Here is a 14736-nt window from a genome sequence, read left to right as displayed (position 1 = left end):
GGGAGTAAACAGCTGGAGGGTGGGTTTCCAAGTGAATGAATTTTTATTGGAATAATCAAATCTCCACAGGGCTTATCAAAGAGACAAATCAGCCTGCTACTGAAAACAATAGATTCTATACAGATAGAAAGTATATTAGAGCTAAATCTAAAATAACTAAAAATAATGATTATATTATATATACATATAGATTTATGTAAAGATTCGATGTAGTAAGAAATTGAAATCCCATGTCAATTCTTCATTGTACAAATCCTATAGGTGAAGAAAACAGCAAGAGAAGATTGGCACTTAGAGGTCTGAATTAATACAGTGCCTATAAACACAGCACACCTATTCAGGTAATCAATGGGTGAATAAGTGTTTCAAAATTCAGATGAATTGACATTTCTATCGATTGTTAGAAGGGTGTTGGTCCTTAATCTCGCATCAATCTTAATGTGTGCCAGTAGGACAATAGAAGGGATGCTCTGCAGAGATCAGAGCAGGTTTTGCCCTCTATTCCCAATGTACAAATACATTGTGTCTGCAGATGGGCAGCAGATAGCTACGAACAGCCATGATTTCCCAAAGCTCATCCCTATAAATGGATGAAATAAGCAGCTATGTGTTCTTTTGCTGTCTCCTTTGCCCTCTGTACATTAGCATGTAATCCTGAGAAGAAATAACATTTTTTCAATCACTCTCAGACATTCAATTACAGGGTAAGCAGACAGCTGCAGGAGCTAGGGCAGCCTAGGTCCTAAAGAAGACCCCTGACAATTTCCACTTCATTTCTAACCCACACCACTTTATTAGTGTGGATTACTTCCTAATCCTATTGCCATTGTCAGGATTATATAATTAAACTCCCCTTTCACCTCTATTACTGTATGAATGTATTACTAGTAGCAAGAATAGAAGCAAAATAAAGGAGGAGGAAATGGGTAAATGGATATGAAGGAAAAAACTAGAGAATGGCATTGTCCACCTTATTCTCCATTCCTGTCCTAAGTCCCTCACACTATGCTCCAATTAATTTTACTTTACTTTACAAAGAGGTCCACAGGTCATCAGAAAAGATGCTATTATGCATTTTGGCTTTTCATTGCCATTCACGGCATAGTAGCACAGGTTGAACATATATGTCTTTTCTCTTAAATGAAAACGATCAAAACAGGTTATATAATTTTCCCTAAAGAAATCACAGAATCTTTCAGACTTTCCTCATAGAGGGACAGAGCCACAGGCATTTAAAAAAAAAAAGCCATTTAATGAATAAAATTTCAGGCTAAACAAGAGAATTTTTCCCATTAGGGAAGTAAAAGTGAAAATCTGCAGAGTACAAATCAAAATTCCTACATCAGGTAAAATATGTGAATCCTGTGTAAAGCCACAGCATTCCTGAAGTGGGTTTTGGAGGGAGTTAACGGTATATGCAGCATGTTCGCTAAGATCTGTATATCAAAGCAAATAGTTTATCTGCCTCCGAGCTTTATTCACAAAACAACTGGCAGAATTCTACTTACAACTCTCACATTACAGAGAGTAGGTAACTGCCATGGAATGGGTGAAGCAATTTTGTTTTGTTGTTGCTGCTTTTAAACTTTTCTTTCTTTTTCAGTGAAAATAATTCATTAAAATGAGCAGGGTGGAGACCGAACAGCTTAAGAAAATAAAGGATAAAGTGTTGCAGATTAGGTGGAAAATGTTTGAGGGCACAAAAAATTTTTATCTTGTGTAATTGTGGGTGTAAACTTAGTAGTCCTAGTGGTCACCGCTGAAAAAATAAGTAATTAGATGCTTATTGGCCCAGAACAAGCTGAAATATCTGCACAAGCGCTGAATTTACCAGTGAAATTCTCTAAATCTTTCTCATCCACGGAAGACAGAGTGTCGTCGTCGCCTTCAGGGAGGATCTCGTTTTCTGAGTTCTGATTTCCTAAGGCCTGACTCCTGATGGACTGTTTTCCTTTAGCAAGGATATCTTCATCTGCAGCTGAAATGAGAAGGAAACAAAGCTGTCCATCAGCCCCGAAGAGCACTTTGGCAGAGGGGCAGGGAACTGTGGTAAGGCTAGGTGGGCAATCATTTGCACAGGGAGTCATCCACACTGGGGAAGGTGACTGGGATGGCACGCATGATCCTTCTGACAAACGGGATTCCCCAAACCTAGTCTGAACAAGCACCCTAATCCCATTAAATCTGACCCTTGCACCGCTCACTGAACCATTTATTAACTCACAGTTAGGGCAGGAGAAGGTTCAAAAGCAGCACATTTTTGGAAATTTGTCAACAGAAAAAATCAGAACCTATTTTTACAAATAATACCTACATAACACTGAAAAATAAGGAAGACCGATTCACATTCCTGGGATAATATAGTGATAAACATTTTGAAATGTTTGGGGAATGACTGTGAAGGAGAATCCAGAAGGAAGAAGAGTCAGAGCTAGGAGAGAGTCACAGCCAATGAGGACGCAGGCCAGACCCTGAAGCCATATCTGCCACTCATAAAGCTCTAGCAGTTCTTAGAGGCTGTGTTCTCCTCCTCTTAACTCCACCCTCCCTCCTTCCTTCACCTTGCCCTTGCCCCACCCCCGCACCCCACCCGCACCCCCACTTCAGTCCTTAGACAAATATCCAAGAGCAAGGCAATGTGGAAACTAAGTGGAGGCTCAAACACTACCTCCTCCCTGTGTTTAAACTAAAGGGCTAAGACACCCCGGGGGCAAACATAACAGAGAGCCTGGGATGAGAGGCATCTGGGCAAAGAGCCTCATGCTGCCTGAGCTGCAGCAGCCTGTGGAGAGCAGCAGACTCGAAGGCACTGTTACAGGCTGCTGGACGCGAGGCAAAGGAGGGAGAGCTTGCAGGAAATCCGAGGAGTGAAGAAGCAGCTCTGCGGAGCACCTACAGCCAACAATGGAACCACAGACAGAAGCTGAGGTGCAGCCAAAAGGAGAAACACTGATACTCAAAATACTGACTTCAAAACCCCAAGTGCCTCCAGAGAGACTCTGCTGCTTTGAGGAGCTTTCTCCCTAGGAAATACATAAAAGCAGATACTAACTGCTGGATTTTTAAAAGCTCATTGTGTCACGTAAGGGAAAGTTTAGCATCCTCCTTCCATCCCTGGTTTCCAGCTAGGGAAATCCCAGAGGCAAAGCACCTGAACTGCCCAGGCAGCAGCTATTGATATGGAAATCAGATGGACGGGTTTTTTCCTCCACTGCAGTTTCTGCCCAGGCATAAGGCCCCAAAACCACAAAGGATAAAGCCCTCAATTTGCAATAACATGACTAGTATTTATCCGTCATTTATGCCAATAGTTAAACTATATGTATGTTACCTGGTTAACCTGAGAAATCAAAGGTTCGTTGAGATGAATAGGCAAGGTTATGGATAACTTTAAAAGGTATAAGTTTATTTTTATCATTTATTGTGAGTTCACCATGTATATCATACAATATGTATGGCACTACCATACAATATGTATGGCACTACTTAAAAGAACATAGGTGCCTTCTATTAAATAACGAAGTCATGGGAAAAAAAGCTTTCATTATTTAGCTCTGAATACCCTCTTATAGGTAAGTAAAATCTTATTTTCCTATGCTGCACACATATGAAGGTCTCAATAAATATTTGGAACACAATTTAAGAATCCATTTTAAATGGCTTTATATTTTTAAAAGCTACAAAGAAATATACCCAAACCCAATACTTTTAAAGAACATAGCAGTATATGTTTTTAGATCATTGCTTATATTTCAAGTATTTGTTTCCTTACTTTGAAATCATAAACACTGCCCTTAAGTCCAAACAAGATCTTTTCCAATTTACTATCAATTTTACTAAAAATAAATTGGTCACCAATAAATAGAAGAGAAATCACCATTTTCTATATTTTCTTATAAAGTACATTACAACAAATTAACAACTACCAGTCAGATTTTAGTATAAAATCAGCATGTTACGTTCTCATTTCCTGGATTTAAATTCCTTCTTCTAAGCAGAAATAATAATAATGCTAATATTAAACAACACTTATCATGTGTCAGGGAGTGTTCAAAGCACTTTACATATTTAACTCATTTAATTATCATAAACCTCTTCTATTTCTCCTTTTCAGATGAATAAACAGGCTCAGAGAAGGAACACAGCTACTGAGAAGTAGAATTAGGAGGCTGTGGCCCCAGAATCTGGGCTCTTAACCACTATACAAATATTAATGCATATGCGACTTACTGATTATCTTACTAATTCTTACATTTCTCATAGTGCATTTTAAAAGGGGAGGTCAGAATTATAAAAAAAGGAAAGAATAAAAAAGTGTTCATTTCCAAACCTAGATCTGATGAACATATGACAAACACATCAAAAACAACTAAATTCAACACCTTGCTCATTACTTCTCTGATTAGTGCCATACATGTTGCAAAGTGTGCCAAGCCTATTTGGGGGAAAAAAAAAGAGAGATAGAAAAACCCCTTTAATCTGCAAACATTTACGAAAAAAAATTAGAGAAGCCAGTGGCAATATAAAATAGCTCAGTAAATAAATTCACATTTACTTAAATGACCATTAAATATAATTTTTTATCCCTTGCAACTGGAATTTAAAATTTTTTAAATGTTTTCATCATGCTGACATATTAAAACACAGAAACTTCTGAATTAAATAAAATTTTATGAAAAGAAGTTTAAAGTATTCTAGGCCTACTATACGCATACAAACACGCACTTTTTATTTATTTACTTATTTTTACAAGCTCAGATTCTGGAATTGTTCAACCTCAACTGAAAAACCTCTTGTCATGGAAAATATGCAGCTTACTGATATTTAGAATGGTTTTCCTGTAATTAACTCCCCCTTGAGGATTTTAAGTTAGCAGCAGTAAAATTACCAACAGTACTCTAATACACACCACATGCGCTGGCATTCAATTCTCAATGGTCTAATAGCTTTCTGCAAAAGAACTTTTTTTTTTTTCAAAATTAGAACAAAAATGCTCCAAACATAAAATAAAAGATAATTATCATGTTTATGTGCTGGGAAAAGTATATTTTTAACTTTTGTTTGCCTTATACTCAATCAACCATCGAAGTAAGTATCAACTCTTTTGATGTGAGTATATTCTACACTTTATAAAAGTTTCATTGAATGAAGTCAGAACATATTTTTGGTTCAGTTTTAAAGCTTGATTCGGTTCTTTTTCTGGCTAATCAAATTATTGCCAAAGATGGTAACTGTTTAAATTTTTATATCACTATTAACAGATCGCCTTCATCTAATCTTACATTTTACTCTGGTTTAATATACTAACTTAATAACGAGAGTACAATTGTTACATAAATTGGATAAATTTGTCAAAAATGCATTCTTTGAATCATGACTTTAGATTCACTGAAGCTAAGAGCAATGAGAGGAATCAGAGAGAAGCTGGTCCTCAACATGTAAAGTTCAGGTTCTTCAGAGCTAGCACTGGACATGATTGATCCATTCAACACAGGCTAGGTAAGTAAAATTAAAACAGAATAAAAACATGGAAAACTGTTCCACCTATGATATAAATCTCCTTTTAAAAGTCCACTGCACAGTGAACTAGTAATCAATAATCCATATTGCAGTAAAAGTTTAAACATTAAGACTTACCATTTTATTTTTTAAAAATTTCTGCTGAAATAGCAGTGACCTCAAATGTACATAAAATAAATATGGGAATCCACTTAGTGTGATGTGAAGTACATAGCATAACTGTTTATTCTGAACAGAACAAAATAGAATATCTTATACACAACTATTTTCCTAAAATAATTCCACTTTATATAGTTTGCACAGTTTCCAAAGGGTACCAAGTTAAGAAGATTTACCCTAGGAAAAATTGGTGGAACTACAAAGAATGATGAGGAGAACAAACCAAGTTCATCTCCTAATAATCCCAGGTTCCCTGAAAGTGCTAGACAGAGAACCTAATAGATGTTGAATCGTAAAAAGAAAGAAATAGTATCTGGTATTATTGAAGTTATGAGAGAATGGTATCATTTAGAACCTTTACATGGTCTGTCATCCCTACAAAACCAGATGAGGTACTTGTATCATTCTATATGATTACAACATATTGTTTAAACTATATTAAATCCTCCTCATATATTTCTATTAACATGCACAGCCCTACAAAATAAAAATGTCTTGAATTCAATAGGATTCTACTGCTAAATTCTTTCAGTGTTTGAATTAAACCCAATCTTTCTACCATTTGAAACATGTTTCGTGTGGCTTTAATTTGAATATAAAATGCCCATTATATTTAACAATGGGTTTTAGAAAACAGCATAGCACAATGGTAAAAAAAAAAAAAAAATCTGATTAGTTATCGGTTAACCTGGGCTCAATCATACATTTACCAAGAATTATCTTGGCCTTTTCAAAATTTCTCTGTTTCCTTTTCTGTAAAGACTAAACTTTACCCTAAGTTCTTTCCAAATCTAAAATGCTATGGTAATAAATAACTGATAAGCTGGGCTCTGAGCATTAGGAGAATGTTACAAATCATTACAACTCATTTCTAATAAAAATTAAACCTATAAAATGGAAGAAAATGCCCTGAAGAATCAAATATCCACATCTGCTTGCTGCTGCTAATTTCCATAAAGAATATTTAATCATACAAGGAAGTATTGGTTTTAATTTTAAAATATGACTCAGTTTCTGCAAAGTTAAAGAAATCTCCCATTATAAAGTGACTTTTATAAATAACCACTTTGGAGGGTCTCTCTTTGAAAAATTACCTAAAGCCCTTTTCCCCAAGCCAGTTAATGTGAACTTGGGAAGGGCAATTAAATTGTCAGAATTAAAAAATTTGTTTTTAACTAGAAGGTAGCCAGAAGTAGAGTCATGGGGCTAGTATTGATCGCCCGAACAGAGAACATCACTCTTCAGGTATTTACTCTGCCACCTTTACACCAGAGGCTTTCCTTCAAATCAAATCAATCCATAAAAAAGATGGCTCTTACTACTAAAATACATAACAAATCTCCAATGGCATTTCTATTTAGATGCCGTCATTTAATAAAGATAATATAATTTATTATGTTTTAAGATACTGCATTTTCAAAATGTCCTGTCTCCTTAGTTAAATAAATTATAAAAAAGTAAGAAGTTATAAAACCGAGACATTAGCCAGTAATATCTATTTTAAATATTCAAATTCCACATGAGAGCATAGTATTTATCCATGCTAAATTCTGTAATTTCAACTGCTTTTTGATCATATTAATTGTTTTATTTTGAATTCTTGACTCTTACTATGCTTATTTTCATTAGCTTTCTGTTGTTATTAAATTAGGAATAAGAAACAAAGACTTATAATTAACCCAAAATTAAAAATGAATGTCAACTATAAGATACTTAAAAAATATTTTAAAATTAAGCTCTTTGCTTACATAATATATTAGCATAAATTATGATGACATCAAACAATACTATAGCACAATCCATGTGCTGAGTTCCAAAATTGTCTAATATTTCTTTATTATTTAAAATAAAAGTGACATACAAAGTATGATTAGAGTCTCTATCTTTTTCAAAAAATGTTATGTTAAATATGACATATCTTCTTAATTGGAAGACCACTGAAGAATCTCCTATACATTTAATTAGTTTTTTAAAATATACATTTCAGATTTAAATTTTTGTTTTTTATCTTTTCAGAGCCTTTTAAGTATTAATGTAAAGTGTTACCAAGTAGAAGGAAAACTGCATAAAATGATTACTTCTCTCTCTCAATGTGAAAGTACATAATAAAATACAGATAAGTAATTAATATTATATTAATCTTTCAATTACTACTTAGACCATTAGAGTGAAATCTGCTTCTATATAGGATTTAAAACGTCTTCATTAGATGATAGTAAGCATTTCTAATACCTTTTTTAAATCAGCCTTAGTGTTAAAAAAGTTGTCATGATAATTATTTTAAAATGTAGAATTCAACAATAAAATATAAATTGATTCATTATGAGGAAGCTTATAGTCCCCAAAATGGCTAGATATACTATTTTTGAAAAACTAGATTTTAATAAGCTCTGTAATTAAATATATTCCACAGATTTTAAAGTCAGTTACTGATAGTTCAGATAAAAAGACTAACAGTTTTGCCTCTGTGCAATTTTAGAAAACAATCCCTTTCTCCAGATATAAAAGAAAAAATTTTCATAAAAGCATCTTATTTTCATTTATTGACTGAAGAACTCACAACTCAATGTGAAATATCAGTTAAGAAGAGAGAAAAATACTTACTAAATTTTAAGTGCACATGGTAACAACTGTTTGACTGAAAAGGCTAAAACCACAAAAAGGCTGATTTTTCAATGTAAGGGTCATTAACCAAAAACAAAAAAATGAAAACAGTAAAGAAGTGTGTGTGTGTGTGTGTGTGTGTGTGTGTGTGTGTGTGAAATCTCTAAAACCACATAAAAAGTCCATGAACCTTAAAAGCAAAAGTGGCCTAATTAATTCTACATCTTATTTCTTCTTCTCCACCTCCAGCAGTTGAAGATGTAGGGCTCTGAGACTATTATTGCTTTTAGATCACTTTGTTATTGACTAGTCTCTGTATGATCATTTATTTTAAAGGACTGATGTCACATTTGGTGTTATATCTGATGACATATTGTGGACATTTTCTTCCAGAAATGGCTCTTTAAGGCTGAGTGCAAGAGGTTAAGCTGCCTGACTGAGACCAAATCTAAGACCACAGACTTTTAATCTAAATTCTCAATATCCTTATTTATGTAAGTTAACATGTATTTTGTATACTGGACACTATCGTTTAACCATAAGCTGCTGCATATTAAACTAATCCCTCCCATAAGAGAAAATAACACTATTTCTTAACTTATTAAAAAAAATAGCCAATTTTTATTTTATAAAATCAATGTAATTTTATTATGGAGAGGGACATTTTCTTCCTTAATCAATATATCTTAATAGACTTTCAAAAATTATAAAATATTAAGTGAAACCATATGTCCAAAGAGAATAAATTATCAAACCCAAACGACTTTTTCAGTTTTTCCAATTTGCTCATCAGGCTTCTACCTAAACTGAATCATAGTGATATGCATTATATCAAAATAGGAAAAGTGTTTTGTTAAGCTCTGATAAGATGATGCAGAACAGGAACATTTGAAAATAATGCCTATTCTCTTCTTCCAGGAGTCATTTGTCACAACCACCTACAAATCAAGGCTCAGAATGTATCTAGCCACTTGGACATTTATTACCACATCTCTCACTTCATAATCTCATGCTAAAATACCCTGGTTGAGGGAAAACCATACGCACACAACAGAACCTGGGAACCTATTTGGTTTGTAAATACTGTCTTTCTGTTATTCATGGATTTAAGTCAGGCTTCCTGGATTAATCCACTCAAAGCTGAATGTGTCATTTAAAAGGAGAAATATTTTATCCTCCTGCTCTGAAACAAAGGGTCTATATTAAGTAAGTTTTGCATGTGAACATAATAAATAAATATACTTGACACCATAATTTAATAGGACCCTACACTAACTATAAAAAATGTAACTTCTCTTTCTGGGGTAACTAGGAAATGTGGTGTTGGACCATTTTACAATGCCTTGTAATAATGAAGGTATGCTCTTCATTACCAAGTACTGTACCTGCTGCTACTGGCAAGGAGTGGTTTATACACTGACCATGTTCCACGGCTGTTTTTAGTGTCGCTTCAGGATGTGTCGATCCTAGAGGGTTACGCACAAATCGTCGCCGGCGCCGCAAGTCATCTTCCCAGTAGTCAAGGCGCCAGAACTCACGAGGACGACTACAATGAAACAGAGAAGCCACATATGTTAGCAATTATCAAACAGCGTGGTAGCACTGAATTTCTGCATAAAGCTCTCCTTGTTTGCTCTGCCTTTTTTTTTTCTCCCTTTCCTCTTAATTCTCCCTCCACCTCACACTCCCCTTTCTGCAATCTTTAACTTAGGTATGTCCTTGAAAATAACAATATCACCTTCCAGTCTAAGGAACTCCTTTTCCTTTTTCTTGGAAGGTGAAATGAGCACTAAATACATCATTTTGAAATGAATTGCTGACAGTGTGATCAGTTTCCCCACACTCTAGTGGCATGTGCTCTGATTTCAGCCTCATTTCAGCCTCAGCAGGGCACCTTTCTCTGTGGCTGCATTTATAAACCAGAATAGGGAAAAGGCTATTATAAATATGGTATAGCATTACCTATATTAATCAAAGTCTGTCCCCCTTCATTTTTCTTCCTAATTTGTGCCTTTTTGCACAAGGTCAGTAAATCATACCATGAATTCTTGGTCCAGAAAGTGTTAACTTTAATGAATATCTCAGTTACATGGTTATGTATGTGATAATAAAATATTACTCTGTTTAGATGTGCAGGAATTTAATTAAAATAATCTCTTAAAATATTCATTACATTTAGCCCCTGAGGCTTAGAACAACACAAGAAAATGCATTTCTTTTCCATTTACTGTTTTTAAATAAACCATTCCTATAGAGTGAAATAGCAATCTATTTTCAAGCAAATCAGATTGGATTTCTGTTTTATGTAGTCTGTTTTTATATTTAATTAAAAACTACATGCTATATGATGTGCAATAATTGCTATATCAAAAGCATACTTTTGGAAATGTATTTTTTTAAAGGGTTCACTCATTTCAAGTTCTATATTTTCCCCAATTATGTAGATGTTGTACATGGCAATGTATAAATGTCAACTTTCGCTCCTATTAACTAATTGTGATCTAACATGCTGGAAAATATTTTATAAAGAAAACACTAATAGTAAGGAAAGAAAATCTCTGCAGAATGTATTTATTCACTAAAGATACACAGCATGAAAACCTATGGGTCTCGATAATGAAATTTTTAAAATTCATAATCAAAATTTCTGCAAGGAATGTCTAATACAAAATAAAATCTCACTTGTGTTTCATGAGCTAATAAAATTGTACCTGTCAGCTTTGACAAATTAGTAGTCTTGACCAATTGACAGTCCCAAAATACCCACATAAAAGCTACCTGTTTTGATGTTTTAAAGATGGTACAAAATTCAAAAGATTTATAAATAAGTACTTAATTAAAAATTATCCCAAATTAATAAAAGCATAGGTAACGAAATGTATATTTAAAGAAAATATTTATTTTTTTAAATAATACGAATAGGAATATTTTTTAAAAAAATAGGAATCCATGCTCTTTTCTGAGAATGCTGGATAGACACGAACACCAAAGATTTCCTTTGTTGATTTGATCATGCATAAAGAGGAGATATAATGCAATCAAAATGGAGTGCCAAAGAGTGTAAGAATTAAAGACCTCAAAAGAAAAATTAAAAAACTCTTTTATCCTCCTTTGTTATTTTGCTGTTTAAATTTTAAATGAAAACTAATGTTATAATTTAAAAATAAATAAGGAATACCTACAGAATATGCACACAAGCAAAAGAGAACAGTTGTTTGATCTCAATTAATGAAACAACATTCTCCTTAGGTGAGAGGGGAAAAGGCACACAGATGGCTCTGTGCTTGGCTTTGATAGTCATGGAGCTTGGATAGCCACTTCATCATTCTGCCTACCTACATTTATCTGTTAAAATTATTATCAAATATCAGCCAGGATGCAGTCGTGAATCACAGGCTGCTCCTCGTCTTCAGGGGAATGATACAATGAGGGTCTATTCATCAGTGCGGCAATCGGCACAAGTAATTAGTTCCCTAGACTGAGATCCCCTACAAGGCCTATTTCAGTCAGCACCACAAACATATGACCATGTAAAGCTAATGAAAGCTGCTAAAATTTGTTAACCTTTTCTGCCATCAATCCTTCTAATATTCCATGCTTCAGTATTATGCAAAGGTGGTAAATTATTAATTCGTCATTCATCCATCCTTCTGAATTTTGAATCAAATTAAACGATGTCATTCTTCTTGATAACAATTAAAATTATAAGAGCTCCTATTACAAAATTATTACTAAATTAGGTAACAACAGATTGTAGTATAATGCATGAGAGTGAAGTCAAACTGAAGGCTAATAAAGTGTGTGTAGTGGTTTTGTCATACAGTAGAAAAAAATAGAGGAATTACAAAATCGCCCACAAATTATCAAGTAACTCAAAGACAGCATGTATAAGAATAATAATCAAAATTAGAAGCAAGCAGAACTATAATATGTATGTCTGTGCTCTTTGACACTAACAAAAATGGGCACGATGATGACATTTGGCTGAAACAAAAGCCCCAACACATCAGGTCTGAGAATTTGTTTGAATAGTAAAAAAATGTTTAAGATAAGGGTTAGTTGCACTAACTATATATTTCTGTCTTCAAATGTAAATATTTTCCCAAAACTAAAAAATACTTAGATATAACCCAAACAGAATGAAGAACTTTATACCTCAACATAATCTGTACAATAAGCGATATCCTCAGACTATATTTTCCATACAAGTCATCTACTTTCTGTACAACGCTTTAAAGTAATCTGAAGACAAAGCGAACACCACTTATTTCAGATCACAAATCTAGAATGAATTACAAAAATCACCTAGAGAGACCAACACTTTCAATGTATATTTCAGAGTCTCTCCATATAAAAGCACTGTGCTAGGTGAATAGGATGAAACCCCCAGAGAAGTTACTCATAATGGAATACTTATTGGCCTCATCTGAAACAATAGCATTTATCACCCAATTTCTGTTGGTGAGAGTAACACATGTTCGTTGGACAGAAGTCCTACTCATTTTTTCAGATGAGGGTAATTACAAGCATGTTTAAAGTCACTTACATAGTAACAAAACTGGGCCTAAGAGTGCAATGTTTTGTTCTCCCCACCCTAACTCCCTCCAACAACTTATACATTCAGTATATAAAATCCTATCTCCCCCAAAAGACGCATGATTTGTCATTTGAGAAAAGATCAGAAAGGAGAATGTGTAGTTTTCAATTATCAACATACTGTAACTTCTGATCATCCACATAAAGATTTCACTCTCATTTAAGAAATATTGCCATTCCCTCCCCCAAAAGCCCCTGCTAGGAGAAAGCAGGATAAAAAAATGGCAAACTTGGCATATTGACCCAACTTTTTCCCCATAAGGTTATGAATTAACAAAACAAATTATTGTATTTTTTAGACTTACTATCATGGTACGGTTAGTAAAATTAACAGGACTCCAAGTATTCAAACACATGATAGAACAAAAACAAGCATGGATGAGAAATCATTTATTCTGAGGCCTTACAAATATGTCTAGGTCACTATATAGTATACCTCTACCTCTCTATATTAATGTATCTACTCCCCAAAATTATATTAATAGTACATGATGCCAACATCCACAAACTTCATCTTTATCCATTTCCACTAATAACTAAAACTAAGATCACAAAAATGATTGAAATTAAGGATATGAGCCTGAGATCTATAAAATCTAGAAATAAAGCCTTTCCTATAAAAGGGGCTATAATTAAGTCCCCTATCAATACACAGCCTCCAAGTCTCAAATCTTTGACAAATAGGAATACATGTGTCTTTGAAAGTTGAGGATGATACTGAAATTAAATGTTCTAACTTTTATTTCTAATGATTTCTCCACATGTTTGGCCTAATGTCAAAACCTGGGATTAAAATTACAAGGTAGTTCTAATTGTCTTTTTCTAATTATAAATCATCTAATTATCTTTATAAATGTAAATATTTTACATTTATGTGTTTGTATACATACATCTTCACATATCATACAATCTATACAGAAAAGAATACAAAATGATGCCATTTTATATATACAAAATATATATTTTCTGTTCAACAAACACAGAATTGGAGACTACTGAAATAACTCTTAGAAGAAAACATAACTCAAGCATCAATAGCAATTTATTCCCTTTCCTAGGCCCACTGTGGTTAGTGAATTGATCAGGCAAAACAAATGAATAAGAACAGGAAAAATGAAAATGAGTTTGAAAAGGTAAAAGTATTTAAAAGAGAGAATCAAGCTCTGGCGAGGTGGCTCAGTTGGATGGAGCATTGTCCCATACATCAAAAGGTTGTGGGTTCAATCCACAACTAATAGATGTTTCTCTCTCTTCATCTCTTTCTCTCTCTCTCCTTTCCTCCCTCTTTAAAATCAATTTTGAAAAAAATACACATATATCCTCAGGTGAGAGTTAAAAACAAACCTCACAGAGAATCAATAACTAAGGTATGACCCAAATTCTTCCTCTAATAGTTGAATGATTCAACGAAAAATAATCTATTATTTTCCACACGTAAATTATAGATTTTTTAAAGTTCATTTTTCCTCAAGGAAAGTATGATAAGCCAGTTAACAATGTATGAATATATAAATATTGAAACAGACCTCTAAACTATTTTCTAATAACAATGATTAACACTTTCTTTACCTTGAGCCATATGTTAGGGATATAAAGACTATTAAGATATTGTCCCTAATTAAGAAGCACAAACGTGGCACAGTAGTTAAGAGTGTTGGCCTGCAGACAGATGGGTTTCAGGTCCAATGCCCAGTCAAGGGCAAGTATCTGGGATGTAGGTTCGATCCCCAGTCCAGGTCAGGGCACATAGGGAAGGCAACCAATCAATGTTCTTTCACATTGATGTTTTCTCTGTGTGTCTCTCTCTCTCCCTCCTATTCTTTCTCTCTTCCTCCTACCCTACCTCCTCCTCCAATA

The 14736-nt window shown here is 33.9% G+C and overlaps 1 protein-coding gene across 5 annotated transcripts in view; it reads right to left on the bottom strand.

The window, feature by feature from the left end:
- LRBA (LPS-responsive vesicle trafficking, beach and anchor containing) overlaps positions 1 to 14736 on the bottom strand; it is a 554230-nt gene that overhangs the window by 222371 nt on the left and 317123 nt on the right. For 3 of the 5 annotated variants that reach the window (XM_006770131.2, XM_006770133.2, XM_006770132.2), the window contains exons 38-39: positions 9669 to 9829; positions 1832 to 1978 (exon numbers count right to left, since the gene is read on the bottom strand). In XM_006770131.2, the coding sequence (XP_006770194.1) occupies positions 1832 to 1978; positions 9669 to 9829 (308 nt within the window). The remainder of the gene's footprint in view (positions 1 to 1831; positions 1979 to 9668; positions 9830 to 14736) is intronic. The other 2 variants (XM_006770134.2, XM_006770135.2) reach the window with 1 other exon arrangement.

Source organism: Myotis davidii, unplaced genomic scaffold (genome assembly GCF_000327345.1).
Source record: "Myotis davidii unplaced genomic scaffold, ASM32734v1 scaffold323, whole genome shotgun sequence".
Classification (NCBI taxonomy): domain Eukaryota; kingdom Metazoa; phylum Chordata; class Mammalia; order Chiroptera; family Vespertilionidae; genus Myotis; species Myotis davidii.
This window is presented reverse-complemented; position numbering and strand designations above follow the sequence as displayed.